Raw genomic sequence first — 27,412 nt, 5'->3', positions numbered from 1 at the left:
AATTTTTAAAAATTAAAATAAAATTATATAAGGCAATTTCAAAGAGAAATAGCAAAAATTAATTGAAATACAGTTAAAATAGCTTTTTACAAGGATTAAAGGAAAATAATTACATGCATAAACAACATCTAACAATTTTGCTTTTTTACATAACCATCTAGTCATACTTCACATCAGCTTTTGTTGGTTCACTATAACATTTTCCTTTTCAAAGATATGCATGAGAGGCCAGCATTATGGCACAGCAGATTAAGCAGCCACTTGTAAGGTATGAACCATGTATATTTTTTAAAAAGATTTATTTATTTATTCGAAAGGGAGAGAGAGAGAGAGGTTTTCCACTTGCTAGTTCAGTTCCCAAATGGCCACAACATCTGAGACTTGCCCAGGCTGAAGCCAGGAGCCTGTAACTCCATCTGCGTCTCCCATGTGGGTACAGGGGCCCACATACTTGGGTCATCTTCTGATTCCACAGTTTTCCAAGGTACATTAGCAGGGAACTGGATCTAAAGCAAAGGAACAGGATTCAAACAAGCACTACGACACAAGATGTGCGCGTTGCAAGTGGCTGCACATTTCATTCTACCTTTCAAATAGATTAATAAAAACTTTAAAAAAAAAAAAAAAGAAAGAAGCCAACAGATTTCACCCTGGTGCAACATTCTAATTCATCAAATATCTACACAAGATATGAAATCAAAGACTGGTGATCTCTGCCCTCCTCAGTGTGTCTTCCTTGCCTGTACACGCTTGATTGCTTGAAAGAAAACTCAGCCACAAAAGCATATGTACAGCCTGAGAACACACCACTGGCCTAGGCCAGGCTGAGAAAAATCCGTACCACACACAGACAAGCTCTAAGGATGCACCATAGGGCCAGTTACCACTGACAGCACCTATGTCACAAACTGGCTCCACTAGAGAGCAAGCGAGCGAGCAAGCGCGAGAGCGCGAGAAGCTACCACAGCCCCTCTAAACAACCTTCATAAGCTTTAGACAGATAAGAGTATTCTCTTACTCTGCCTATGAAATAAGCCGAAGTAGTAGAACTCACCCAGCACTGCAGCAGTTGGCTCCAGGTCACCAACAACATCCTTGCACCTCGTATGCTGCAGAGAATGTGTCAGCAAATTTAAACCATGAGAATCTGATCAAAAGAACAAATTTTAGGATTAAAGCTTGAAATAAAACTCCAAATTACATGATTTCTGTTCTTATTGGTGCTTTAAAGAACAAAATACCTGGGTGGGGACAGGAATGTGAGTGACATTTAAAAAATCATTTCCACAGTCTACAACTGCCCCTTCTTCATACCTTATAGAAAAATACATTTTAAATAAATAACTCTTTAAAAAAAGATTTATTTGAGAGGTAGAATTACAGACAGAAGAAGAGACAGAGAAAAGTCTTCCATCTGCTGGTTCACTCTGCAAATGGCTCCAACAGCCAGAGCTGGGCCGATCCGAAGCCAGGAACCAGGAGGCTTTTCCGAGTTTCCCACATGGGTGCAGGGGCCCAAACAATTGGGCCATCTTGTGCTGCCTTCTCATATGCATTAGCAGGAAGCTGGGTCACCAAGACTTGAATTGGCACTCTGTGTCACAAGCAGCCACTCAACCCACTCCACTACACCACAACACTGCCCCCAGTTTTAGACGTTTTGTTTATTTGAAAGGCAGAGTACAGGGAACAAAGAGAGACAAAGAGAGAGATCTTCTATCTGTTGACTCACTATCCAAAGGATATTCCTTTTGCTGATTTAAAGTCACTGAAAAGTGGATTTTCCTCAAATTGAGTTTCACAGCTAAAACAGATTGCAATTTCGAGGTTGCAATTTCCTTAGAACTGATGAATATTTGAGCAAAGTTAAAGATGTTCATCTAATAAATTGATTGCTGTGAGGTACAGGCTAAGACTGCCATCCACATGGGAGACCCTGATGGAGTTCCAGGTTCCTGATTTTGGCCCGGCCCAGCTCTGATTGTTGTGGCCATTTGGGAAGTGAACCAGTGAATGGAAGATCTCTTTACTTTTTATTTACTTTTTTAAGATTTATTTTATTTATTTGAAAGAGTTACACAGAGAGAGAAGGAGAGGCAGAGAGAGAGAGAGGCCTTCCAATCGCTGGCTCACTCCCCAAATGGCAGCAATGGCTGGAGCTGTGCTATCCGAATGAAGCCAGGAGCCTCCTCCGGGTCTTCCCACGTGGGTGCAGGGGCCCAAGGACTTGGGCCATCCTCTACTGCTTTCCCAGGCCATAGCTGAGAGCTGGATTGGAAGAGGAGCTGCCGGGACTTGAACTGGCACCCATATGGGATGCTGGCACTGCAGGTGGCGGCTTTACTCACTACACCACAGCGCCGGCCCCAGAAGATCTTTTTCAACTCTCCTTCTCCATCACTCTGCCTTTCAAATAAATAAATATTTTTTTTTAAAGTGTGTTTAAAACTTATTCAAAAACTTACTTTGCAAATAACTTTAAGCTGCAGACATCTGGACTTCTGAAAACATAATGTTAACAAGAAACCAGAATTGTTTCGTCCTGGTCTCACGTAAACAAACTGTAGCAGTTTCAGGACCTTAAAACCTATCTCAGACTCATCAGGATTAAACTTTAAACAGTCCAAGTCTTTGTCTCCACATGGGGAAAAGTTGGCACAATAACTCCTATCAATACAGTAAGGTCGTGAACAATCTGAGAGAAATACAAGTTGGTCAGAGAATTCACTCACCTTCCATTCTTTGGAAATATTTTCCTTGCAAAAACATTGGCCAAAGAGTAAGAGCTGGGTTGAGTTTCTTGGAGGAGGCTGAGTTCATATTTAATCTTGGTTTCTCTACAGAATCCAGCTGCTGCTTCTCCATGGGTGACACATAACAAGCAAAATTCTTTGCAACCAGGTCGTCATTAACACAAACCTGCAGATGCGACACATTTCATGAAGGGTAAGACAGGATGGTCACATGACTGAAGAAAGCATTTCAGACTCAACTCAAGAGGACTTTACAGAACACAACATGGTAAAAGCTGATCTCAGGACTTCTGTTGTGGTAATGGTGAACTGAATACTTCTCACCGATCCTCCTGCTAAGAAAACAGCAATGATCTGTGTGAAATACAATCCTCGAAAAGGCACTAGAGAACCAACACCACCCAGCCAGGCAGAGATCTGGTGGGAAAACAAGGACAAAGCATTAACCATAAAAGGAAGACTGACAAATGAGATTTGATCAAACCGAAAACTCTGCTCTTCCAAAGACAGTGACAAGATGGGGCAAAACATTTTAAAGCCAGGTGCCTGAATAGACATGTACCTAGAATAAATACAGAGAGAACATGTATCTCTCTGAAACTCAATGAAAAGAGAACTACCCAATTAAAAACGGGCAAAAGGTCTCAATGTCACTGAAGACGACAGAGGATGGCAAAAAAGGATGTGAAAACATTTTTTGTTTTTGGGGAACGGCAAACTTAAACCCCTGGGAGCCACCACTACTCATCTTTCAGAACAAGCACAGAGCATCAGAAAGGAAGTGGAGAGGGGCAGTCGTCGCTGTGCAGTGGATTAAGCACTGTGGCATCCTGTATCAGAGTGCCAGCTCAAGTCCTGGCTCCTCCGCTTCCAAACCAGCTTCCTGCTAATGTGCCGGGGAAGGCAGCAGAGGATGACCCAAGAGCTCATGTCCCTGCCACCCATGTAAGAGACCTGGACAAAGTTCCAGGTTGCTGGCATCAGCTTGGCCCAGTCCTGACTGTTGTAACCATTTGGTGGAGTGAATCAGTGGAGGATCTCTCTCCCTCTCTACTACTCTTCCTCTCAAATACATAAATAAATCTCCTCCTCCTCCCTCTTTCATTACCAGTCCCATTCTCCACTGAAATCCAGTTTGATTAACTTTATGCACAGAAGATCAACTCTGTATTAAGTAAAGAGTTCAACAATTGGAACAACCACAACAAAACAAAAACTGTTCCTCAACAGTCCAGACAAGGGCTTTTTCAAAGTCTTCGTATCTTGAAGTTAATTTCATTTTATTTTTAGAAATTTAGTAACTTTAAAAAAGCACCCAAGAATGATATGTCTCTTGTGAGCACTCAGACATAATTATAACTCTTTGAGGACAGAGGTCCTGCATGGGAAGTTAGTGCACAGTGATTCCTGTAGTTAATTTAACAATTAACACTCTTATGTATAACATCAGTGATCACCCAAGGCTCTTGACATGAGCTGCCTAGGCTTTGGAGCCTGTTGAATCCACAAACTCCATCAGTATTTAGACAAGGCCATCAGCAAAGGAGTTCTCTCCTCCCTTCATAGAAAAGTGCCTCTTTCTTTGATAACTACTTCTTTCCACTGGGATCTGACCTACCGAGGTCCTTCACGTAGGACATTTTTGCCACAGTGTCTCGGCTTTCCATGCCTGAAATGCTCCTGTGGGCTTTTCAGCCAGACCAGAATGCCTTAAAGGCTGATTCTGAGGTCAGAATGCTACTTAAAGTGACTGTCATTCAATCAGTCTGCTGTGTGGACTGCTTCTCATGTTGGAGCATTTACTCCTTATTAATTTCATCTATTATTATTACGAGACAGTTAAATTGTATCCAATCACTTTAACATTTAAGATGGTATTTTTATCACCAAGCTTAAGGGGATTTGGGGTCCCATGGCAAGTTTTTAAACTGTACCCTTAGAAGTAAGCTTAGGAGCTGATCTTCTGTATAATAAGATAATCGAAAATGAATCTTGATGTGAATGGAAGGGGAGAGGGAGTGGGAAAGGGGAGGGTTGTGGGTGGGAGGGACGGTATGGGGGGGAAAGCCATTGTAACCCACGAGTCGTACTTTGGAAATTTATATTCATTAAATAAAAGATAAAAAAAAAAAAAAAAAGAAGTAAGCTTAGGGCCGGCGCCGTGGCTCAATAGGCTAATCTTCCGCCTAGTGGCACCGGCACACCAGGTTCTAGTCCCGGTCGGGGCGCTAGATTCTGTCCCGGTTGCCCCTCTTCCAGGCCAGATCTCTGCTGTGGCCAGGGAGTGCAGTGGAGGATGGCCCAAGTGCTTGGGCCCTGCACCAGCATAGGAGACCAGGAGAAGCACCTGGCTCCTGCCTTCGGATCAGCGCGATGCGCCAGCCACAGCGGCCATTGGAGGGTGAACCAACGGCGAAAGGAAGACCTTTCTCTCTGTCTCTCTCTCTCTCACTGTCCACTCTGCCTGTCCAAAAAAAAAAAAAAAAAAAAGTAAGCTTAGGGGCTGGCGATGTGGCATAGGAGGTAAAGTTGTGGCACACAGTGTGGGCATCCTATATGAGCACTGGTTTGAGTCCCTGCTGCTCCACTTCTGATCCAGCTCTCTGCTATGGCCTGGGATAGCAGTGGAAGATGGCTCAAGTCTTTGGGCCCCTGCAACCATGTGGGAGACCTGCAAGAAGCTCCTGGCTTCAGATCAGTTCAGTTCCAGCCATTGTGGCCATCTGGGGAGTGAACCAGCAGATGTAAGACACTCTCTCTCTCTCTCTCTGCCTGTCAATTACACTTCAACTGATTGTCTTTTAGGTGCTTTGTTAATTATCACAGATCAGGGAGGGGGGGGAGAGGGAGGAGGGAGGAGGGAGTCTTCCATCTGCTGGAGGGAGGAGGGAGGAGAGAGGAGGGAGGAGGGAGTCTTCCATCTGCTGATTCACTCCCCAATTGGTCACAATGGCCAGAGCTGTGCTGATCCACTCCCCAATTGGTCACAATGGCCAGAGCTGTGCTGATCCACTCCCCAGTTGGCTGCAATGGCCAGAGCTGTGCCAATCTGAAGCCAGGAGCCAGAAGCTTCTTTAGGGTCTCCCACGTGGGTGCAGGAGCCCAAATACTTGGTCCACTTTCTGCTGCTTTCCCAAGCCATGGCAGAGAGCTGGATCAGAATTGGAGCAGCTGGGACTGAACCAGCACTCACATGGGATGCAGGCATTGCTGGCGGCAGCTTTACATGCTACAGCACAGCGATGGCCCCTCCAGAAATTTTTTTTTTATTTCTCTTTCTGGATTTCTTCAATGACCCACTGTTCATTCAGGAGCATGCTGTTCAGTCTCCATGTGTTTGCATATGTTCTAGAGATTTCTGAGTTGCTGATTTACGGCTTTTCTGCATTGTGGTCTGAGAAGATGCATGATATGATTTCAATGTTTTTCAATTTGCTGACTTGCTTTATGGCCTAGCATGTGGTCAATCCTGGAGAAAGTTCATGCACTGGTGAGAATAATGTGTATTCTGCAACTGTAGGTTGAAAAGATCTATGGGTATCTGTTAGTTCCACTTGGTCTATATTGTCAATTAACTGTTTCCTTGCTGATTTTCTGTCTGGTGATCTGTCCATTGCTGAAAGGGAGTTTTGAAGTCCCTCATTATTACTGTATTGTCTCCTTTTAGATTCCTTAACATTTTTTTTAAATAGCAATGGCCCTGTAATTAGGTGCATATATGTTTTTAACAGTTCATCTTCCTGTTTAATTGATCCCTTAATCATTACATAGGGACCTTCTTTGTCTCCTAGCAGCTTCTGTGTTAAATTCTATTTTGTCAGATGTTAGGATGGCTATACCAGCTCTTTTGTGGTTCTGTTAGCATGGAATATCTTTTTCCAATCTTTCACTTTCAGTTCACATGCATCCTTGTTGGTGAAATGTGTTTCTTGTAGGCAACAAATACAAAACATTCTGCCAATCTGTGCCCTTTAACTGAAGAGTTGAGTCCATTTACATTCAAAGTGACTATTGATAAGCAAAAATTTCACCCTGCCATTTTCCCATAAATACTCCTATTGTTTCCTTTGGATTTCCTTTGTATTTTTACTGAAAGATTTTCTGCCTTCATCTTCTTTCACAGTTATACCCATGTTTCTGTGTTTCTGTGTGTAGCACATCTTTAAGCATCTTTTGCAAAGCTGGACAGGTGGTGACAAATTCTTTCAATTTCTGTTATGGAAGGTCTTTATTTCACCTTCATTTTAAATGACAGCTTTGCAGGGTACAGTATTATGGGTTGACAGTTTTTTTTCCTCTTAAGCCTTGGAATTTATCTCATCATTTCTCTCCTAGCCTGTAGGGTTTCTGATGGTAAGGTTGCTGTGAGTCTAATTGGAGATCCTCTGAAATTTCTCTCATGTACATTTTACAATCTTTTCCTTATGTTTTACTTGGGAGAGTTTGATTACAATGTGTCATGGTGAAGATCTTTTCTAGTCATGTCTAATTAGCTCTATGTGCTTCCTGTACTTGGATGTCCCTTTCTCCAAATTGGGGATGTTTTCTGTTATTATTTCACCAAAAAGGCCTTCTAATCCTTTCTCTTTTTCCACACCTTCAGGAACTCCTAGAACCCATATGTTGGGTCATTTGATAGGATCCTTAAGATTCCCAACAATGCTTTTTAGTTTTCCAATTTCTTCTCACTTTTGACATGACTGTATAATTTCCTGCAATTTGTCTTCTAAAGTCAGATATTCTTTCTTCTGCTTCATCGATTCTGTTGTTAAGGCTTTCCACTGCATTTTTTATTTGTTCATTCAATTCTTTATTTCCAAAATTTCATCTTGCTTTAAGATCTCAATTTCGTGGGATAAATATTCTTTCACATCATGTATGGATTTCATTAGTTCGTGCATTTGCTTCTGATAACTTCTAAGTAATCCTACGATCAATTTTTTTTTAATTCTCTTTCTGGCATTTCTTCAATCTCTTCATCTTCACAATCTAGTATTGAAGTGTTATGATCTTCTGAGGGCATCATGTTGTCTTCCTTATTCTTGTTTCTTGAATTGGTGCATTTATTTGGCATTTCTTAAGATTAACTCATTGATTTCTTCGTTTTTAGCTGTGGTGGCTTTTATCTTTGGACTATGCCTCTGTGGATTAGTGGAGTATTTTTTTCAGCAGATACCTAGAGGCACAAGGTGGGTATGGCCAGGGGCTCTGTTCCAGGCTGAAGGGAGTATCTTAGGTGACACTGGGTTGGGTGTGGTAAGTCTTTATTATTATTTTAATCAGAGGGGAGGTTTGTTCTGCTCTGTTGGCATAGACTCAGCTCACCTCCTCTCTTCCAATGACACCAGTGCCTGGGCACTAGCTAGGATCACACAAAGGATCTTTGCAGGCCTTGGTATAAGTAGATTCCCCAGCAATGTCCTTCACCAGGTAACCAGGGAGCCCTGAGCATGTGGAGTCTCCCACAGTGACTCCCCAAAGTCCCAGCCACACCTTGAGCCCTCCCACACAGCCTATCTGTTCTCACAGTCCTGGCATAAAAGCCTCCCACAGTCATGAGCATCCAGCCCCCATTAGTTCTCCCCACCAGACTCAGAAGTCTCTGCTTGTCTGGTCCTGTGTGCAGACACAACCTGGCGCAGCTGTTATGTATGTCCAAAATAGTGCCTGCTCTCTATTTGCTTCTTGCAGGATGCCGTTGTAGGGTGATTGGAGAGAGAGAAACATGCTCCCCCCTTTTCCTCCTCTAGTTTGGCAGGTATGCCATCCTCCACAGAGCTCCAAGCCAGATTCTCTCTAGGCTTTTCCTGTAGCTTTATCACCACTGGTTTGAGCTGCTGCAGTCTAGTCTCACCTCAGTCTCCAAAGCTGGTGCTGATGCTCTTGGTGCTGGGGTCCTCAACTGTGGGCATTTACACCCTCCCTACTGTGTCCCTCTAATTTGCATGGAATTTCCTCTGTCGATTTCTCCCTAATTCTTCCCTGAGACTGCACTATCCCCACTTTTTAAAAAACTATCTTCTCCTGGACTAGAGCAGTAATCTCCCTCTCTACTCTGCCATCTTAATCTAATCTGATAAATAAATCTTTAAAACAAAGAGGAAGCAGAGAAATTGGAACCTATACATTGCCTTTGGAAATGTAAAATGATATACTTTGGAAAACAATTTGGCAGTTCCTAAATATCTACAGTATTATCCATGACTTACACAAAATAATATTCTTTTTAAAAGATTTATTTATTTATCTGAAAGTCAGAGTTACATACAGAGAGGCAGAGAGGCAGAGAGAGAGAGAGAGAGAGAGAGAGAGGGGTCTTCCATCTGCTGGTTCACTCCCCAACTGGCCGCAATGGCCGGAGTTGCACCAATCCTAAACCGAGAGCCAGGAACTTCTTCCAGGTCTCCCACATGGGTGCAGGGGCCCAAAGGACTTGGGCCATCTTCTACTGCTTTTTGAGACCATACCAGAGAGCTGGATTAAAAGTGAAGCACCCAGGACTCTAACCGGTGCCCATATGGGATGCTAGCACTATAGGCAATGGCTTTACCCACTGTGCCACAGTGCCGGCCCACCCAAAATAATATTCTAGGTATTTACTCAAGAGTCACAAAAGCACAGGTCCACAGGAAGACTTTTACATGAATATTGGTAACAGCCCCAAGCTGGCCACAACTCAAACACCATCAATAAGTGCAGGAATAAATGCACACATATCACATCCCTACAACAGGAGACCACTGACACACGCAACAACATGGAAGTATCTTAAAATCATCTTGAAAGAAAGCTGCCAGCCCAAAAAACAGAACACCCTGGGACACATGCTGGTGTTTCCTTTGTGAGCCTAAAGAGGATTATTGGCCCTAATCCTCTTTCTCTGGCAATCATGACCTCATGCATCCATTTTAAGTTCTCCCTCAGTTAAGCACAGACCTCCCAGCCTTCAGTCAAGGCAAGTCTTATAAGCACACCAACCCATGTGGTGAGAAAGACTTATTTTTAAACAGCAAGAATAAAGCAGTCAATAAAGGCTTTTTAAAACAAAGACATCTTACAAGGTTGGCCCTCATAATCAGCAATCTGATAGTTTTCTGCTTGTTTGTTTTCACCAAAGCATAAAATAAACAATGAAAAATAACAGATAAAAATCAACCAGAATGTGAGAAACCCAAAATGCAAAATAAACACTAACATTGAAGAAGTTGTGAAAGAAAAACACTAACATCAGTAACTTTTAAAACAGTATTTTGGCTGTATATAATAGGCTAAAGACAAATCTCTTAGAGCAATGTTGGCATTTGAGATTTCTTTATGTGAATCAGGTAAGTATACTGTTAGAATAAAGTGTCAAGAACAAGGAAAGTGGCAAGTGTTGGGGTACAGCGAGTTAAGCCACCATCTGTGGATGCCAGCACCCCCTACTGGAGCACTGGCTCAAGTCCTTGCTGCTCTGCTTCCAATCCGATTCCCTGCTGATGTACCTGGGAAGGCAGTGGAAGATGGTCCAAGTGCTTGAACCTGCCCCTTATACCCATGTAAAGACCCAGTTAGAGTTTCTGGCTCCTGGATTCAGCCTGGCCCAGCCCTGGGCATTGCAGCCATTTGGAGAGTGAACCAAGCATAAGGAAAATCTCTTTTTCTGCATCTCTCCCTCTGTCTCTGTTTCAAATAAATAAGTATAAAAAAAAAGGAAAGGGGAGGGTTAGGTTGTTGGACTGAAATCAAAGTATCAGAGTCCTTAACATAAGTATAGATAGATAGGTTAGCAATAAAGACATGTGTGTGTGCATGTACACACAGTTATAAAGTGTGTGTGTACATGTTTGTATTCCTAACTCTTTCTGCTGAGAGGAATGACAATCTCTTTCATCCCAGTAGCAGCAAACACACCTATGCCCTCATCTGGGTATCTAAATGTCATTTTTTAACAAAAGGAACCAGAGTTTCTTGAAGAAGTGGTTGATTATACAGCTGGGTCTGGAAAATGATCTTGGGGCCCCAGAAAACTGTGTGTAAACAATGAGGGGTCACAATGGAAGAACACAAGGAAGCCCTTAATGACCCAAACTTGAGACAACTGAGCAAGATGGTAATGATAATTTGAGGGGATTACAACCCTCCAAACAAAACAAATAATCCAAAGTCCATACTAACAGAAATTGCTGAATACAATCAGTAAGTGAGGAAGAAGGGATAGTTTTTTCATTAAAAATGTAGAGGCAGGCATTTGGCACAGTGGTTATTTATGTCACCACTTGGGATGCCTGCATCCCATATCAAAGTGCCTGGTCCGAAACCCAGCTCTGCTTTCAATTCAGCTTCCTGCTAATGCAGACCCTGGGAGCCAGCAGATGACGATTCCAGAATTTGAGTCCTGGTAACCCATACGGGGAGACCCAGATTGAGTTCCTGGCTCCCTGCTTTGGCCTGCCCAGGCTTAGTCAATGACAGCATTTGGAGAGTGACCCAGGATATTGAGGATCTCTGTCTGTCTGCCTTTCAAAGAAACAGAAAGATCAATAGGGGCCTGTGCTGTGTACAGTAGGCTAAGCCTCCACCTGCCACACCAGCATCCTGTATGGGGCCAGTTTGCATCCCAGCTGCTCCTCTTCCAAGCCAGCTCTCTGCTTATGGCCTTGGGAAGCAGTGAGAGATAGCCCAGGTGCTTGGGCCCCTGCACCCCTGTGAGAGAGCTGGAAGAAGCTCCTGGCTTCTGACTTCAGATCAGCTCAGCTCCTGCCACTGCAGCCATTTGGGGAGTGAACCAGCAGATGAAGACCTTTCTCTATGTCTTTCTCTGTCTATAACTCTACCTCTCAAATAAATAAAATATTTTTATTGTATTTTATTTTTTTATTTTTGACAGAGACAGTGAGAGAGAGAGAGAGAGAGAGAGAAAGGTCTTCCTTTTTCCGTTGGTTCACCCCCCAAGGGGCTGCCACGGCCTGCCAGCCAGTGCACTGTTCCAATCCAAAGCCAGGAGCCAGGTGCCTCCTCCTGGTCTCCCATGCAGGTGCAGGGGCCAAGCACTCAGGCCATCCTCCACTGCACTCCCAGGCCACAACAGAGAGCTGGTCTGGAAGAGGAGCAACTGGGACAGAATCCAGCGCCCCGACTGGGACTAGAACCCGGGGTGCCGGCGCCGCAGGCAGAGGATTAGCCTAGTGAGCCACGGGGCTGGCCAAGAAAATCTTTTTTAAAAAAGATAAATAAAGGACCAGTGCTGTGGTTCAACGGGTTAGGGCCTAGGCCTGTGGTGCCAGCATCCCGCATCCCATGTGGTGCTAGTTTGGATCTTGGCTGCTCCACTTCCAATCCAGCTCTATGCTATGACCTGGGAAGGCACCGGAGGATGGCCCGGGTCCTTGGGCCCCTGTGCCCATGTGGGAGGCCCAGGGAAGGTTCCTGGCTCCTGGCTTCAGGTCAACTCAGCTCTGGCCATTTCAGCTGGTTGGGCAGTGGACCAGTAGATGAAAGACCTCTCTCTCTCTGTCTCTCCTTCTCTCTCTGACTTTCAAATAGACAAATAAATCTTTTTAAAAAAGATAATTAAAGTTTTAAAACTGTAGAAGGAACGATGGAAAAAGTGAACCTCACCGTAGCAAATTCAGAATGCCTGATAGGGCCTGGCGCTGTGGTGTTGCAGGTAAAGCTGCTGCCTGCAGTGCTGGCATGGCATACAGGTGCCAGTTCTAGTCCCAGCTGCCCCACTTCCGATCCAGCTCTCTGCTATGGCCTGGGAAAGCAGAAAATGGCCCAAGTCCCTGGGCTCCTGCACCTGTGTGTGAAACCCAGAGGAAGCTCCTGGCTCCTGGCTTTGGATCGGCGTAGCTCCAGCCGTCGCAGCCAGTTGGGGGGTGAACCAGTGGATGGAAGACCTCTCTCTCTCTGCCAACATGCACAACCTCAGTCTGATCATGAGAACATCAGGCCAAGTCAAACTGAACGTTCCTCTGCAGCATAACTGACCAGGACTCTTCAGAAGCGTCCAGGCCATGAAGGAAGACTGAAGAACTGTCCCAGACTCTGGGAGACTAACCAGACAGGACACTGGAGGCAAGCTGGAGGCCTGGCTCACACCCTGGACCAGAAAAAGGAAACCAGTGGGAACACTGCAACACTCCGGTGAGGGCCAAGGACACTTTAGCAGTATTTACTCATGTTAATCTGCCAGTTTTTGACTGCACTGCGGCTCTGTACGACGCTAACATTAGGAAAACAAGGTAAACCACATCCAAATAGCTCCATACTATTTTTGAAGCTCCTCTGAAAGTCCAAAATTATTTTTAAAAAAATTAAATTCATGAGGAAGGCACTGTGTGTGGGCTCCCGGAGGCCCTGGATCCACACCACCCTGCCGCTCTGACCCAGGTGCAGAACTGCACCAGGGCAGCAGCAGGTACTTCAGGAGGGGCTCATGTGTGCCATCTCCTTCTCTGCGCTTATGTGAATCCTTTAAAAGGCCACAAAATACACTGTGAACAAACCCCAGAGCAGGCGAGAGCAGTGAACTGACATGGTAGCAAATGAGTCATTTCTTTCTTTTTTTTTTTTTTTCTTTTTTTGGACAGGCAGAGTGGACAGTGAGAGAGAGAGACAGAGAGAAAGGTCTTCCTTTTGCCGTTGGTTCACCCTCCAATGGCCGCCGCGGCCGGTGCGCTGCGGCCGGCGCACTGCGCTGATCCGATGGCAGGAGCCAGGAGCCAGGTGCTTTTCCTGGTCTCCCATGGGGTGCAGGGCCCAAGCACTTGGGCCATCCTCCACTGCACTCCTTGGCCACAGCAGAGAGCTGGCCTGGAAGAGGGGCAACCGGGACAGAATCCGGCGCCCCGACCGGGACTAGAACCCGGTGTGCCAGCGCCGCAAGGCGGAGGATTAGCCTAGTGAGCTGCGGCGCCGGCCCACAAATGAGTCATTTCTAAAAATCATAAGGAAACAACAGTTCAGACTTATTACTATAATAATTTTTGCCCATCACTAAATAAAATGAAGTATTTTTTAAAAATAATCAATAGAAAATACACAGTCCTGGCTACTTTTAACTTAAGACTTTGAAATATTAAGATGATTTCTATGCTGCATGAATTATACTGTTTTACTTGGCATTTATTCACTGTTTTACTAAAGTAGAATTTAAAATAGAATTTAAAATTTAAAATACAACTTACTTTTTCATTTTTTATGGTTACATAAAGGTAAACCTCAAAAGTGTCTTCTTCCACAGCACATAACTTGGCTTCTACCTGGGTAGTTGCTAGATGGCACAAAAGAAAACTCAAATCAGCTGACATTAAAAGCGTTCTTGAGAAAATCATGGCTATTTCCCATCTGTTAATCTCTGCCAACCACGAAAAAGTTCCCAGTGCCAAAATGACCAAAGTCTTCCTAGGAGCCGTGAAAAAGGCTCTTCGGCCAGTGGTGTTATAAGTAAGCCCTTTATCCCATCAACAGCATCCTCCTGCCACCCTTCAAATGCCTCCCCCTCCAGGGTACTTCTTGGTCCTCCCAATGGTCGGCCTCATCCAAACCCCCATGCTCACTTCCCAGAAGCCCCAGAGAGCTCACAAGGGCCCAAATTCCAAATCTAGCGACCCTTCCAACCTCCAGTTCCTTCCAACATCAGAGCACTTGGTTTTCCTTTCCCCAGTGTTGCAGGACAGCTCAGAAGAGGAGGCAGGACTCAATTAGGTACCAGGCCGTCCCACAGGCATTTCACACTCCCTAACTCTTCTGAACAGCCTACAGCCTTAAGAAGCAGACAGAGTCACTAGGCTTCTGACTGCCAGGGGTCAGGACAGATGCCACAAGAGACACTGACATGAAATGAAGAGAGCCACTACACAGGTTGTCAATGACACTTTACACATCTTAAATCAGCAACTGATTATTATATAGCAAACACCCACTTCCTATAATCTCGCTCACTGAACAAAGCTAGGCTTTCCAGCAACTGCTGGTCTAATAACATCCGTGTCCATTTACTCTGCAGTGTTGCAGCTTCTATGCAAGCAAAGCAGTGGACACTATTCTCGTGCAGGCATCCCCCCCACAAAAGGCCCCCTTCTGATCAGCTGTCAGCTACTGACCTCCCCGTTCACCTACAAAGCTGCAGGGGTGCTGAGTACTGGGCAGAAGCAGCTGCAGGTACTTAGGGAAACCTGCCAGGAGGGTCAAACAGCCAGATAGGCACCTGGCCAAGCCTGCACCCACAGAAGGCTGAGCGACCTCGGCGGCAGTTCAAAGCAGGCTCTGAGTGCGCACCGGCTTACCTTTCAGGACATTCTGAAAGTACTGAACAGCGGCACTGTCCCACTTCTTGGCAGGTCTGAAACAGTGAACAGGGCAACTTCATTAAACAAAACCCCAAGGCTAGTACACTAACCTTGCTTTGTAAACCACACACAGGGCTCTTTCTGCATGACCAATCAAGCACACGATGCACACAACAGACAGCATAGCTCTGGCCCTGCTCTGGGTGGGGATAAAGACCCCAGCTACTTCCTGTGACACACCCCCTCCACACTGCTGCTTGCACCAACACAAACTCACATCCCAGGAGCCCCAGTGAGGTGACCTGTGCTCACCACCTGGCACTGCCTGCTGCAACATCAGTTACCTGTGACAAATCAAAACACAAGCTCCCTGGGGCAGCGATTCTGAGATCACTGCGTCTCCACAGGCTGGCACAGAGAGGGATCAGTACATGTCGGCTAAGCCAACAGTGTAGGGGCAGCTGTGGGGAAGCGGCTGCTATGGTCCTCACTCTGCCCACTAGAGCACCCATTCGCCACCTCCCATTTGATCTCTATCAACTTAACCTTTCTACAGCTCGCCTATGCTTTGGAAAGAAAATCACAGGAAAAGGTATAGGCAGTAGAAAATCAGGAGAAACCAGTATTTAGAAGGAATAAAAATAAAATAAAAAGTCAAGATCAGAATAATATATTTACATTTCTCTTGTTTGGATCTATCAGATATGCTACCACCATACTTCAAGAGTTATTTTAGTTTTTTAAATGTTTATTCATTTTTATTTATTTGAAAGGCAGAGCATCAGAGAGGGCAAGAGAGAGAGAGAAATCTTCTATCTACTGGTTCACTCTCCAAATGTCTCCAACAACTGGGCCTGGACCATGCTGAAACCAGGAGCCCGGAACTCCACTCAGGTCTCCCTCACAGGTGGCAGGTACTCAGGATTCGATCCACCATTTGCTGTCTCCTAGGGCACTAGCAGGAAGCTGTCCTGGAAGTGGGCAGCCAGGACTTACATCAGGTACTCCAGTATGGAACCAAAGGTGCCCCAAGCAGTGGCTTACTCGGCTGTATCACAAGATCCATTCCTTCCAAGAGTTATTTTAAAGATCAAATGGGGGGGGGGCAGTTAAATCCAATAACCACATCGGTCATAGTCACCCATGAAAAAGACTCAAAGTGGTTAGGAGAGGGATATGGATTGGCAAAGAACCTCCACAGCTACTCCTAAGTTAATTCTGCAAACAAGAGAGCCTGTTCTCTTCCTAAGAAAGTCCATGCCCACAGAGGTGTCTAACCTCACGGACAGAGGGGAGGATCCAGGCTCACAGGGGTATGTAAGTGCATCCACAGAGGGCGAGATCCAGGCTCACAGGGGTGTCTAAGTGCACCGACAGAGGGCGAGATCCAGGCGCACAGGGGTGTGTACAGGCACTGACAGAGGGCAGGATCCACGATCACATGGGTATGTAAGTGCACCAATGGAGGGTGGGAAGGTCACAGCCTGCACAGCCCACAGAGGCCTCCAGGAGGAAAGACGTGGGACAGAGGCAGGCATGTGGTCAACATTTTTTTAATGCTCCAGCAGTTTTATTTCATGAAAGCTTTTCTTTAGAATTACTCTACTACTTTTTTTTTTTTTTTTTTTTGACAGGCAGAGTGGACAGTGAGAGAGAGAGAGAAAGGTCTTCCTTTGCCGTTGGTTCACCCTCCAATGGCCACCACGGCTGGCGCGCTGCAGCCGGCGCACCGCGCTGATCCGAAGGCAGGAGCCAGGTGCTTCTCCTGGTCTCCCATGGGGTGCAAGGCCCAAGGATTTGGGCCATCCTCCACTGCACACCCTGGCCACAGCAGAGAGCTGGCCTGGAAGAGGGGCAACCGGGACAGAATCCGGCGCCCCGACCGGGACTAGAACCCCGTGTACTGACGCCGCAAGGCGGAGGATTAGCCTATTGAGCCGCGGCGCCGGCCTCTACTACTTTTTATAAGTTTTTTTTTAAGTCAAAAGGCACAGAGCTCTGGCCTGGGAGGGGGTGCCTGAGAATTCTACTCACAGCCAGTTTGACCAGCACCAACTCAGAGGCTGCCTCCTGCAGAACCCAGACCTTCAAAACCTGCTCGCGGGTAACTGATGGCACATAAATGCAGACACAAACTGAAGGCGTTTACTCATGATTCCTGTGACTTCAGAACCTGTACTTACACAATCTCGGCGCTGTCTTCACAGAAGTCAATGTGCAATGTAACAGGCTTCATGCAGTACAACCGGAACTTTTTTGCTCTGTAGGGAAGCTGCATAAATGATTCCACTGCAACTCGGATGCTGACAAATGAAGCAGAGAGAGTTCCATTATAAAACACACAACACAGAACAGACTCCTTTATAGTTCACCTAGGTCAGTAACATGCTTGCCGTAAAACAAAGTAAAGACATGCCTTTCTGATTCTAACACAGCCTCCAACAGATGCCTGGAGACATCTGGCCAAGGGAACAAAACTGCTTCTTGGAGGGTGGAAAAAATCTTCCTGTAAAAGCAGAGAGATCCTACATAGTGATTCAGTGTATCTGTGGCATCAAAATTTCATGGCACAGGGGCAGGAATTCAGGGAGAGTGTATCTGGTGAGGCTCCTCAGGTTAAGACACACTGTGCAGCTGGCACTGTGGTGCAGGTGAAGGCGCCACCCACGGTGCCAGTGTCCATGCGAGTGCCAGCTTGGGCCCAGATCCACTGCCGATCCAGCTCCTTGCTAATGCGCCTGGGACATCATGAAGACAATTCAAGTACTTGGGTCCCTGTGCCCACATGGGAAACTCAGGTGGAGTTCTGGGTTCCTGGTTTCAGCTTGGCTGTGGTGGGTATTTGCAGGAGTAAACGAAAGGATGAAAGATACACTTCTCTTTCTTTCTCTCCTTTTCTGTCACTCTGCCTTTCATACCACAAATCAGAAGGAAGGAGGGAAGGAGGGAGGAAGAGAGGAAGGAGGGAAAGAAGGAACAGAAATACTGCACAGGGGCAGGCATGCGGCCTCCCTGCTGGGATGCTGCTTGGGATGCCCTGATCTCGAGTCAGAACACCCGGGCTCCAGTTCTTGTTCCACACCCAATCAGCCTCCTGCTGGTGCAGGCCCTGGGAGGCAGCAGGTGGCTGGGTCTCTGCCACCCACAGGAGAGACCACATTGAGTTTCCAGTTCCTGGCTCCAGCATGGCCTACCCAGGGCTGTTGTAGGTATTTTAGAAGTGAAACAAGAAGGCACGTGCTCGCGCGCTCGCTCTCTCTCTCTCTCTCTCTCTGTCTCTCTGCCTTTCAAATACATAAAAAGTTAAAAATAAAAGGAAACACTGAATAACAATGAATAAGCCTGTGAAATAAATTCCATTTACTACGTGACCAGAATTACTCCAACATTGCTGTCTATGAACAGATGTTTTAAAAATTAGTATTTGCCAACTTTGCACAAAACAGCTGATGGACGGCGAGGTGACAAGTAAGGCAAGCAACAGACATGTCAACGTATTTCCTCACCATCAAGCAGCTCTCTTCCCTGAAGCCCTACCCTTTGTCTTAGACAGGTTAGAGCTCTACTTAATCATTTGATTTTCTTGCCAAAAATAAACTCAAAACACCAAATACAAAAGGAAAAGCTCCCCAGATGGCTAAACACAGTAAGTACTTAAAAAAAAAAAAAAAGACTTATTTGAAAGAGTTGCACAGAGGGAGAGGGGGGAAGGGAGAGCGGGATTAAGAGGGGGAGGGGGAGGGGGAGGGGAAGGGGAAGAGGAAGGGAGAGGTCTTCCATCCACAGGTTCACTCTCCTATTGGTCACACCGGCTGGAGCTGTGCGGATCTGCAGCCAGGAGTAAGGAATTTCTTCCAGGTCCTCCTACACACGGGTGCAGGGCCCAAGGACTTGGCTTTCCCAGGCCATAGCAGAGAGCTGGGTCAGAAGTGAAGCAGCCTGGGCTTTTTAACCGGCACCTATATGGGATGTCGGCTCTGCAGTTGGTGACTGTACCGCTATGCCACAGCGCTGACCCCAAGTACTTTTATAACAATTATGGTCACAGAGGTGCAGAATCCCAAGCTGGGGAGGCACCTACTTTTCCCTTGAGTATCTGCAAATCCTCCATGTCTGGTGAGCCCTTCTGCCACGAAACTCCTCTACGTGAGAGACACCTCTTACTGCACCGAAGGCTAGCTGGCTCTGCTCTTTTTGCACTGGAATAAGAGCCCTTGTGTTTGCCTATTAAATGGACATCCTTTTACTCTGGGACAAACCATGGGACAATTATCACTAAACACCAACAGTGACTTGTGCTAGCTTTTTCTCAACATTTATTTATTTGAGAGGTAAAGTTATAGACAGAGAGAGGGGAAGACAGAGAGGTTGGTCTTCCATTCTCTGGCTCACTCCCCAAATAGCTACAATGGCCAGAGCTGGGCCAATCGGAAGCCAGGGGCTTCTTTGGGTCTCCCACGTGGGTGCAAGGGCCCAAGCACTTGGGTCATCTTCTGCTGTTCTCCAAGGCCATGAGTAGGGAGCTGGATTCAAAGTGGAGCAGCTGGGATCCGAACGGGTGCCCATACAGGATGCTGGCACGGCAGGCAGAGACTTAACCTACTATACCATAGCACCAGCCTCGTGTGCTGGCATGTTCCCTCCCCCCTCCCCGCCCAGAAACCATTTATTAAAACTTCATGCATTTTATCAATACAACTTTAGGAACACAGTGATGTGCTAATGTTTTCTAGTGAGCTGTGACATGCAGTCCCACAGTCAATGAAGGTTACAGTCAGGACGAGCCTGAACTGTCTCCGCACCCTACGTGATAGCCACACCTTTACTCTGTGATGCAGAACAACCAGGAATACGCACTTGAGTATATAATCTGCTCTCTGCAACCTGAGGGTGGCCATCAATTTCCTCCTCTGTGGAGACACGGAGAGTTTCTCTCTACCTCCCGGTAGTGAGGCAAACCGCACTGAAGGACCCACCCCATCCCACGTGCAAACTAAGAGGACAGGCCAGAGAGCAGCTGGCACAGGGCACCCAGGAGACGAGAAGGGAACAGCCTGAACCTGCCCTGCCCCACCCTAGGCAGGCAAGTGGAGAAAGGCCACAGTCACTCTCTCTGTCCTCATTAGGACCATTTGCTCCTCTAGTCATGCACGCAGAATGGAAACCTGCAGTCTTCCTTCATTATTTATCTGAAAGTCACAGACAGAGAGACAAACACAGATGCCTGTCCACTGGTTGATTCATTTCTCAAATGCGGCAACAGCCAGGCTGACACCAGGAGTCCAGAACTCAGTCTCCCGTGTGGGTGGCAGGGGTCAACTTGAGCCCTCATGTGCTGCCTCCCGGGGGTGCACTGGCAGAAAACCAGAGTGGAGAGTGGAGCTGAGATTCAAGTGCAGGCACTCTGATGTGACGCACAGGCATCCAAGTCGTGACTTCATCACCGCGCCAAATGCCTGGCCCAAGTTTTCATTTCTTAAGGCACAAAAACTCTCAATGTCTTCTTTTTGCAAAAGGTAATCCCCTTACTTTAAAAACTGACATTCTCCTTTAAAATTCATCATTATCTCCTTAAACAGAGTAAGGCAAACAGACATAAAACCACACATACGTCTAAACAAATTCAGAGTTGGTGAACTCAAGGGGCTTCCATAGCCTAGACAGCTCATAGCAAGAGGCTCGGGTGATTGCTGACAGCATAAATAAGTGTGCCAATTGTTAAATCAACAACGGGAGTCACTGGGTACATGCTCCCCATATAGGATCTCTGTCCTTAATGTGTTTTACTATGAAACTTAAAAACAACACTACTAGTCGAACAATACCCTATACCTGGTTCGGTTGTGTGAGTGCAGCCTGTGGAAATCCCTGCTTAGTATATACTAAGTTGATCTTCAGTATATGAAGGTAATTGAAAATGAAACGTGATGAAGGGCGGGATGGGAGAGGGAGTGGGGGAGGGGAGGGCCACGGGAGGGAGGGAGGTCAGGGTTGGGGGGAAGCCACAACAATACAAAAGATGCATTTTATATTCTACTTAAAACTATTGGTTGAACTCTGTAATTAATACACAATTACTCTTAGGTGTTTAATTAATGCTGTAAGTAGTACTCAAATAGTATTTTACACTTTGTGTTTCTGTGTGGGAGCAAAATGTGGAAATCTTAACATATGCTAAATTGATCTTCTATATATAAAGATAATTGAAAATTAATCGTGATGTGAAGGGGAAGGGGAGAGGGAGTGGGAGAGGGGAGCGTTGTGGGTGGGAGGGAAGTTACGGGGGGGAGAAGCTCTTGTAATCCATAAGCTGTACTTTGGAAATTTATGCTCATTAAATAAAAAAAAAAAAACACACACATACGTACTTTTTAGATTTTACTGGAATGTACCTGGCGAAGTCTACAAGGAAACACTCTGCCAGGTAATGGTCTGCTGAAGACATGATTGACTTAATGACAGCCCTGCACCAGCACCGTAGCTCCGGACAATACACCACGCAGACCTGCAAAACAGAAGGCAGGCTTTATTACGTTCAGCAGTCAAACCTCTAGTCACGTGATGACAGCCCTAAAGGCTCCTCTCCACATCGTCTCAGCCTGTACCCCACTTACAGGAGATGACACAGGTGTAGGAGGCTGCCCAAACTGAGCACTGTCTCCCAGGAAAAGGCCCCCAGAAAGCAGAGATCAGCTGAAAGGAAAGTGCTAAACAGGAAGAATTCCAGCTCACCAATACAGAAGGAGTGGGAGAAATCACCATATTGAAACAAATGAGGGGCCCGTGCTGTGGCATATCCTGTAAAGCCACTACCTGCAGTGCTGGCATCCTATATTGGCGCCGGTTCGAGCCCCGGCTGCTCCACTTCCAATCCAGCTCTCTGCTATGGATGGGAAAGCAGTAGAAGATCGGCCACGTCCCTGGACCCCTGCACCAGGAGCTTCCTCCTGGTCCCTGGCATTGGATCGGCACAGCTCTGGTTGTCGCGGCCAACTGGGCAGTGTACCAGGGAGTAGAAGATCTCCTCTCTCTCTCTGCCTCTCCTCTCTGCGTAACTCTGACTTTCAAATAAATAAATCACTCTTTAAAAAAAAAAGAAAACAAATGAAAGTGGATTCGGGCAGTGACAGCCACTGAATGGAGAGAGCATGAAGTGAAACACTCACAGCAGTGCCACGAAGGAGGGGTCACCCTAGCATGGCTTGCAAGTGGCACTCTCTCCCATGTTAAACCCACGTGAAGGTAACAGCACGCCTGTTCTTCAAAACAAGTGACCCTGAATCTATTCACAGTGTCCTGTTTAACCACCTCTCCACAAAAGGACAGGGAGAAAGCACTAACCTCCTGGGTAAATGCTCACTGTGAGGAGCCCATCATGCTTTCCCAAACAAGACTACACTTAAAGGACCACTGACCCCGTTCCATCCCTCCAGTAAGTCACTGGTATGGAAAAATAACAAATTGGTCACTAAGGACATTTGTGGGCACGAGGGAAGGAATTCAGATGAGGTCTTGTCTCCCTCCTAACGAGTGTTCACGTCCTTCCCCTCCATGCTATTACCGAAGTTCACACTTGGAACGATGGCTGACCCAAGAGAAATCAGACCACAGCAATGGTGGCTGAGGCTGCACGAAAGCAAAGAAGCCCTGATGTGGAGCACAGAGCAGAAACAATCCCAAGTCGGTCAAAGCCATGAGCAACCAAAGAGGAAGGCACTGGCCCAGAACTGAAAACCCCAGGTCCTCTTTGCCAAGGTCCCTATACCTGCCCTGGCTCCCACCGCCAGGAAGACGGCCCTAACACCTGGATCTGGATGGCATCTATCCCAAGGCCCCACTTGGACCTACACAAGCACCACCCCCTGCCACCATCAGCCTGAGTCTCATGCAACCCAAAAACCTAACACAAGGCAACAGCCATGAACGTTAAAATACTCTAATCACATTCATCATTCTAAGCTCCTGAAATATTTTTAACAATTATCTGGTAGACAGAGCACTCCCACCCAATGATTCACTCCCCAAGGACCACAACAGCCGTGGGGGAGAGGGTGAAGGCTATGAGCTAGGAACTCAATCCAGGTCTCTCAGGTGGGTAACAGGGACCTAATTACTTGAGCTATCATCTGGTGCTTCCCAGGGTCTGTGTATTAGCAGGAAGCTAGAATCAGGAACCGAATGCAAACACTCTAACATGGTGGTGTTTCAACTACCTGGCCAAACACCCACCCCTACATCCTGATTAGTGTTTCAAGATAGGATAATTAAAGGCTGGTGCTGGTTCCAGTTCCGGCTGCTCCACTTCCAGTCTGGTTCCCTGCTAATGAGCCTGCGAAAGCAAAGGAAGATGGTCTGAGTCCTTGGGTCCCTGCACCCACGTGGGAGATCCTGATGGAACTCCTGACTCCTGGCTTCGGCCTGGCCCAGTCCTGGTCATTAAGGCCATTTGGGGATTGACCTAGAGGATGGAAGATCTATCTGTCCCTCTAACTTTGCCTTTCAACTAAATAAATCTTCAAATAATAATAAAGATACAATAAATAAAGTGCATTCAGATACATACCTGTCCTTCTTCCAACATTAATGGTTTTATTTCTATATCTTTACACATGCTGTTATAGAAGTCATTCATGGCGCTATTTAGTTTTTGATAGTCGACTTCATGATCCAAAAAGGGACTACATCCTTTTATAATAACCCAGAAGCAATCTGGATCTTCAACCTGCAGAATTTTTAGAAGATTATAAAATAATGCATGATTTATTTTAAAACCAAATAAACCTTAGAACCATGTAACTTTCTAATTTAAGTGATCTATCATTTTTGACAACTACCTTTCTCTTAAATGGTCATACCAAAGAGCCAAAGATAAAATTTAAAACATGTGATCAATAATATGCAATTCTCAATTATGTAGTACAACTCAAAAAGCAATCAGTTCTATTTGGTCTCCTGTAGCTTAAAAATATAAATATTAAAAATATTCTTATTATTAAAATACCTATTAAAACATCCATATATATAAAAGGTTCAGAACATTTTTAGTATTCTTTTTGTGTAAGAAAAATAAGTATGAATATATATACAGCCTGCTCATATTTTTTTAAATGACAGCAGATGAACCAAAACAAATACAGATTACCTCCTACAGGAGAAAAGAATGGAGTAGAAAGAATAAGGATGAAACTTAGACTGACTTCTCTGAATGGGTCTTATCTACTATTGTTATTATTACCTACTATTGTTATCTACTATTGTTATTTTTATTGTTAGGGGAAAGAATTATAAAATGGAAAATTAAATTTTTTAAAAGATTTTATTTATTTGAGAGGTAGAGTTAGAGAGAGAGGGAGAGACAGAGAAAAAGGTCTTTCATCCGCTAGTTCACTCCCCAAATGCCCACAACGGCCAGAGCTGGGCAGATCCGAGACCAGGAGCCAGGAGCTCCTTCTGGGTCTCCCATGCAGGTGCAGGGGCCCAAATACTTGGACCATCTTTTACTACTTTTCCAGCCCATACAATAGAGCTGGATAGAAGAGGAGTAGCTAAGACATGAACTGGTGCCCATAAGGGATGCCCGCACCACAGGCAAAGGCTTAGCCTATTATGCCACAGCACCAGTCACCCCAAAATTAAGTTTGATTGACAACATCACTAAAAACTCATGATTTGGGGCAGACGCTGTGGTGCAGAGGGTTAAAGCCCTGGCCTGAAGCGCCAGCATTCCATAGGGGTGCCGGTTCGAGTCCCGGCTGCTCCACTTCCAATCCAGCTCTCTGCTGTGGCCTGAGAAAGCAGCAGAAGATGGCCCAAGAACTTGGGTCCCTGCACCCATATGGGAGACCTGGAGGAAGCTCCTGGCTTCCGACTGGCACAGCTCCAGCCGTTGCAGCCATCTGGGGAGTGAACCAGCAGATGGAAGACCTCTCTTTCTGTCTCTACCTCTCTGTGTAACTCTTTCAAATAAATAAAATTAAATTTTAAAAAAGAACTCAAGATTTGTTTTTTGACAGGGAGAGTTAAACAGTGAGAGAGAGAGAGAGAGAAAGGTCTTCCTTCTGCTGGCTCACCCCCCAAATGGCCGCTACAGTCAGGATGCTGCGCTGATCCGAAGCCAGGAGCCAGGTGCTTCCTCCTGGTCTCCCATGGGGTGCAGGGCCCAAGCACTTGGGCCATCCTCCACTGCACTCCCTGGCCACAGCAGGGAGCTGGCCTGGAAGAGGGGCAATCGGGACAGACTCCGGCGCCGCGACCGGGACTAGAACCTGGTGTGCCGGCGCCGCAAGGCGGAGGATTACCCTAGTGAGCCGCGGCACTGGCCAATAAAATTAAATTTTAAAAAAGAACTCACGATTTTTTTCTTTTGACAGGCAGAGTTAGTGATAGAGAGAGAAAGGTCTTCCTTCTGTTGGCTCACCCCCCAAATGGCCGCTACAGCCAGCGTGCTGCACTGATCTGAAGCCAGGAGCCAGGTGCTTCCTCCTGGTCTCCCATGGGGTGCAGGGCCCAAGGACATGGGCCATCCTCCACTGCCTTCCAGGGCCACAGCAGAGCTAGACTGGAAGAGGAGCAACTGGGACAGAATCCAGCGCCCCAACTGGGACTAGAACCTGGGGTGCCAGTGCCACAGGCGGAGGATTAGCTAAGTGGACCACGGCGCCGGCCAGAACGCACGATTTTTCAGAGGTTTTTCCTAACTCTGTCTACTGAAAAGGTATGGAAGCAGAAACACCCAGAGATATGGAGTCTAAGTTACCAGTGGCAGGAATAGAAGAGTTCACCTTAGTAATCGTATTATTTTTCTGAATGTTTGACTATTCTCATAATAAATAACTGGAAAATGAACAGCAGTCATTCTGGCAAGGGCAAAATAGTGTATAAGTTACACACACAGCACAATTATGAACCTGAAAAAACACAAAATAAATGAAGAGCTAGCAAAAGCAACAGACACTGGAGAGCTGACCCTCGAAAGAAGGAACTTCACTGGGCACTATCCCAGAACACCTCCCAGTTGTACAGAGTGGCAACAACGCAACACAAAGTCACACTGTGGCTCGGGGAATCAGAGCTGTCGGTGCCAGTGAGGATTAGGGGGAGAAATTCTGAAACAGCCATAGAGGGAGCCCTGATGTCTGCACATCAACACCCCTCCCATCCTTGCCAAGTCCTGAACGGCAATGGGGGAGACAGCAAGAAGTACGGAGTAAGTGAGCGGTGCAGGGCTCAGAGGAGCACGCAGTTACAGCTGCTGCCCCTAGAAACAGCACTCCGGGCATGTGGCTCCATTCAGTCCTTCGCACTCAGAGACAACCAGATTCCGGCTTCCAGCAGCACAAGGCCACAACCCTGGGATGACTGCAATTATTCATTAAAGTGCTCACTTGAGTGGTGAGCATGTGGCCTAACAGTCATGACACTCACTGAATCCCCCCGCCAGAGTGCTAAAGATTCAATATTCAGTTCCAGCTCCTGACTCCAGCTTCCTGCTAATGCAGAGCCTGGGAGGCAGCAGTGATGGCCCAACTGGGTTCCTGCTACCCATGCAGGAGACCTGGAATGGGTTCCCTACTGCCAGCTTTGGCTTCAGTCCAGTCCTGGCCATGGTAGGTGTTTGGGAAGTGTATCAGTAGATAAGAGCTATTTCTCTCGCCCGACCCCTGTCACTCTTAAATAAAACTGATAAATAAGCAAGCCTGCCTGCCTGCCTGCCAGAGAAAGCTCCACAATGCCAGAAGAACTGACTGTTCAGGCTATCATCTGAGGCAGGCCCCAACCTTCCGTTCTTAGAGGCTTCACTCAAAAAAGCTTACAAATCTGGAAGTGTGTCCCTGCTCAGTAGCCACTCCTATGAGGCCAGGGCCGCCATGCCAGTTTCTGCAAGAAGACAGCGTGCTAACTTCCATAACTTCCAGCTAGCACACACAGCTGGGATCACCGCATTTACCCTGAATGACCTCTTCTCACTCTTCCCTTGAGCTGTGCCAACCCCAGCCCTCCCTTTAAAACACCCAGGCACCTCCGCACCACTGGTGATGGAGCTCAGCTCTCCTCAGGAGGTACTGAATAAAATCTGTTTTCACTGCTTTAACTAGTCTCTGGCCTCCAAACAAAAAACAAACAAACAAACAAACAAAAAAGCCCGGACACTCACCCCAAGGAAAGAGTGGAGCCCGCCAAGCAGAGGGCGGGAAGCAGCTCAGGGTTCAGTGCCGGAGCAGAGCCCTCCCTGCAGAACAAGAGCGTGTGCTCTCACGGCAACAGCCAAGCAGGGTGCAGGAACCGAGCCTCCCCAAGTGTGGCAGAGGCCTTTGTCTTTTACTTAAACTTGTTTCTAGCTGACACAACTGAGGTTGTGCTAGAGGCTTTCCCAAGGTCTAAAGA

The 27,412-nt window shown here is 46.4% G+C and overlaps 1 protein-coding gene across 4 annotated transcripts in view; it reads right to left on the bottom strand.

The window, feature by feature from the left end:
* LOC127486059 (putative ATP-dependent RNA helicase TDRD12) overlaps positions 1-27,412 on the bottom strand; it is a 109,395-nt gene that overhangs the window by 70,869 nt on the left and 11,114 nt on the right. For 2 of the 4 annotated variants that reach the window (XR_011384017.1, XM_070062490.1), the window contains exons 2-8: positions 23,592-23,750; positions 21,397-21,533; positions 17,212-17,331; positions 15,026-15,081; positions 13,925-14,010; positions 2,733-2,919; positions 1,055-1,147 (exon numbers count right to left, since the gene is read on the bottom strand). Coding sequence is in view for 3 of the 4 variants with exons in the window: in XM_070062490.1 (XP_069918591.1) it covers positions 1,055-1,147; positions 2,733-2,919; positions 13,925-14,010; positions 15,026-15,081; positions 17,212-17,331; positions 21,397-21,533; positions 23,592-23,750 (838 nt within the window). In the remaining variant the exon portion in view is untranslated. Of the gene's footprint in view, positions 1-1,054; positions 1,148-2,732; positions 2,920-10,237; positions 10,416-13,924; positions 14,011-15,025; positions 15,082-17,211; positions 17,332-21,396; positions 21,534-23,591; positions 23,751-27,412 lie in introns of those variants that run through there. The other 2 variants (XM_070062491.1, XM_070062492.1) reach the window with 2 other exon arrangements.

This window comes from Oryctolagus cuniculus, chromosome 18, assembly GCF_964237555.1.
Source record: "Oryctolagus cuniculus chromosome 18, mOryCun1.1, whole genome shotgun sequence".
NCBI lineage: Eukaryota > Metazoa > Chordata > Mammalia > Lagomorpha > Leporidae > Oryctolagus > Oryctolagus cuniculus.
The sequence above is the reverse complement of the archived record's forward strand: the minus strand, read 5'-3'. Positions and strand labels throughout refer to the sequence as shown.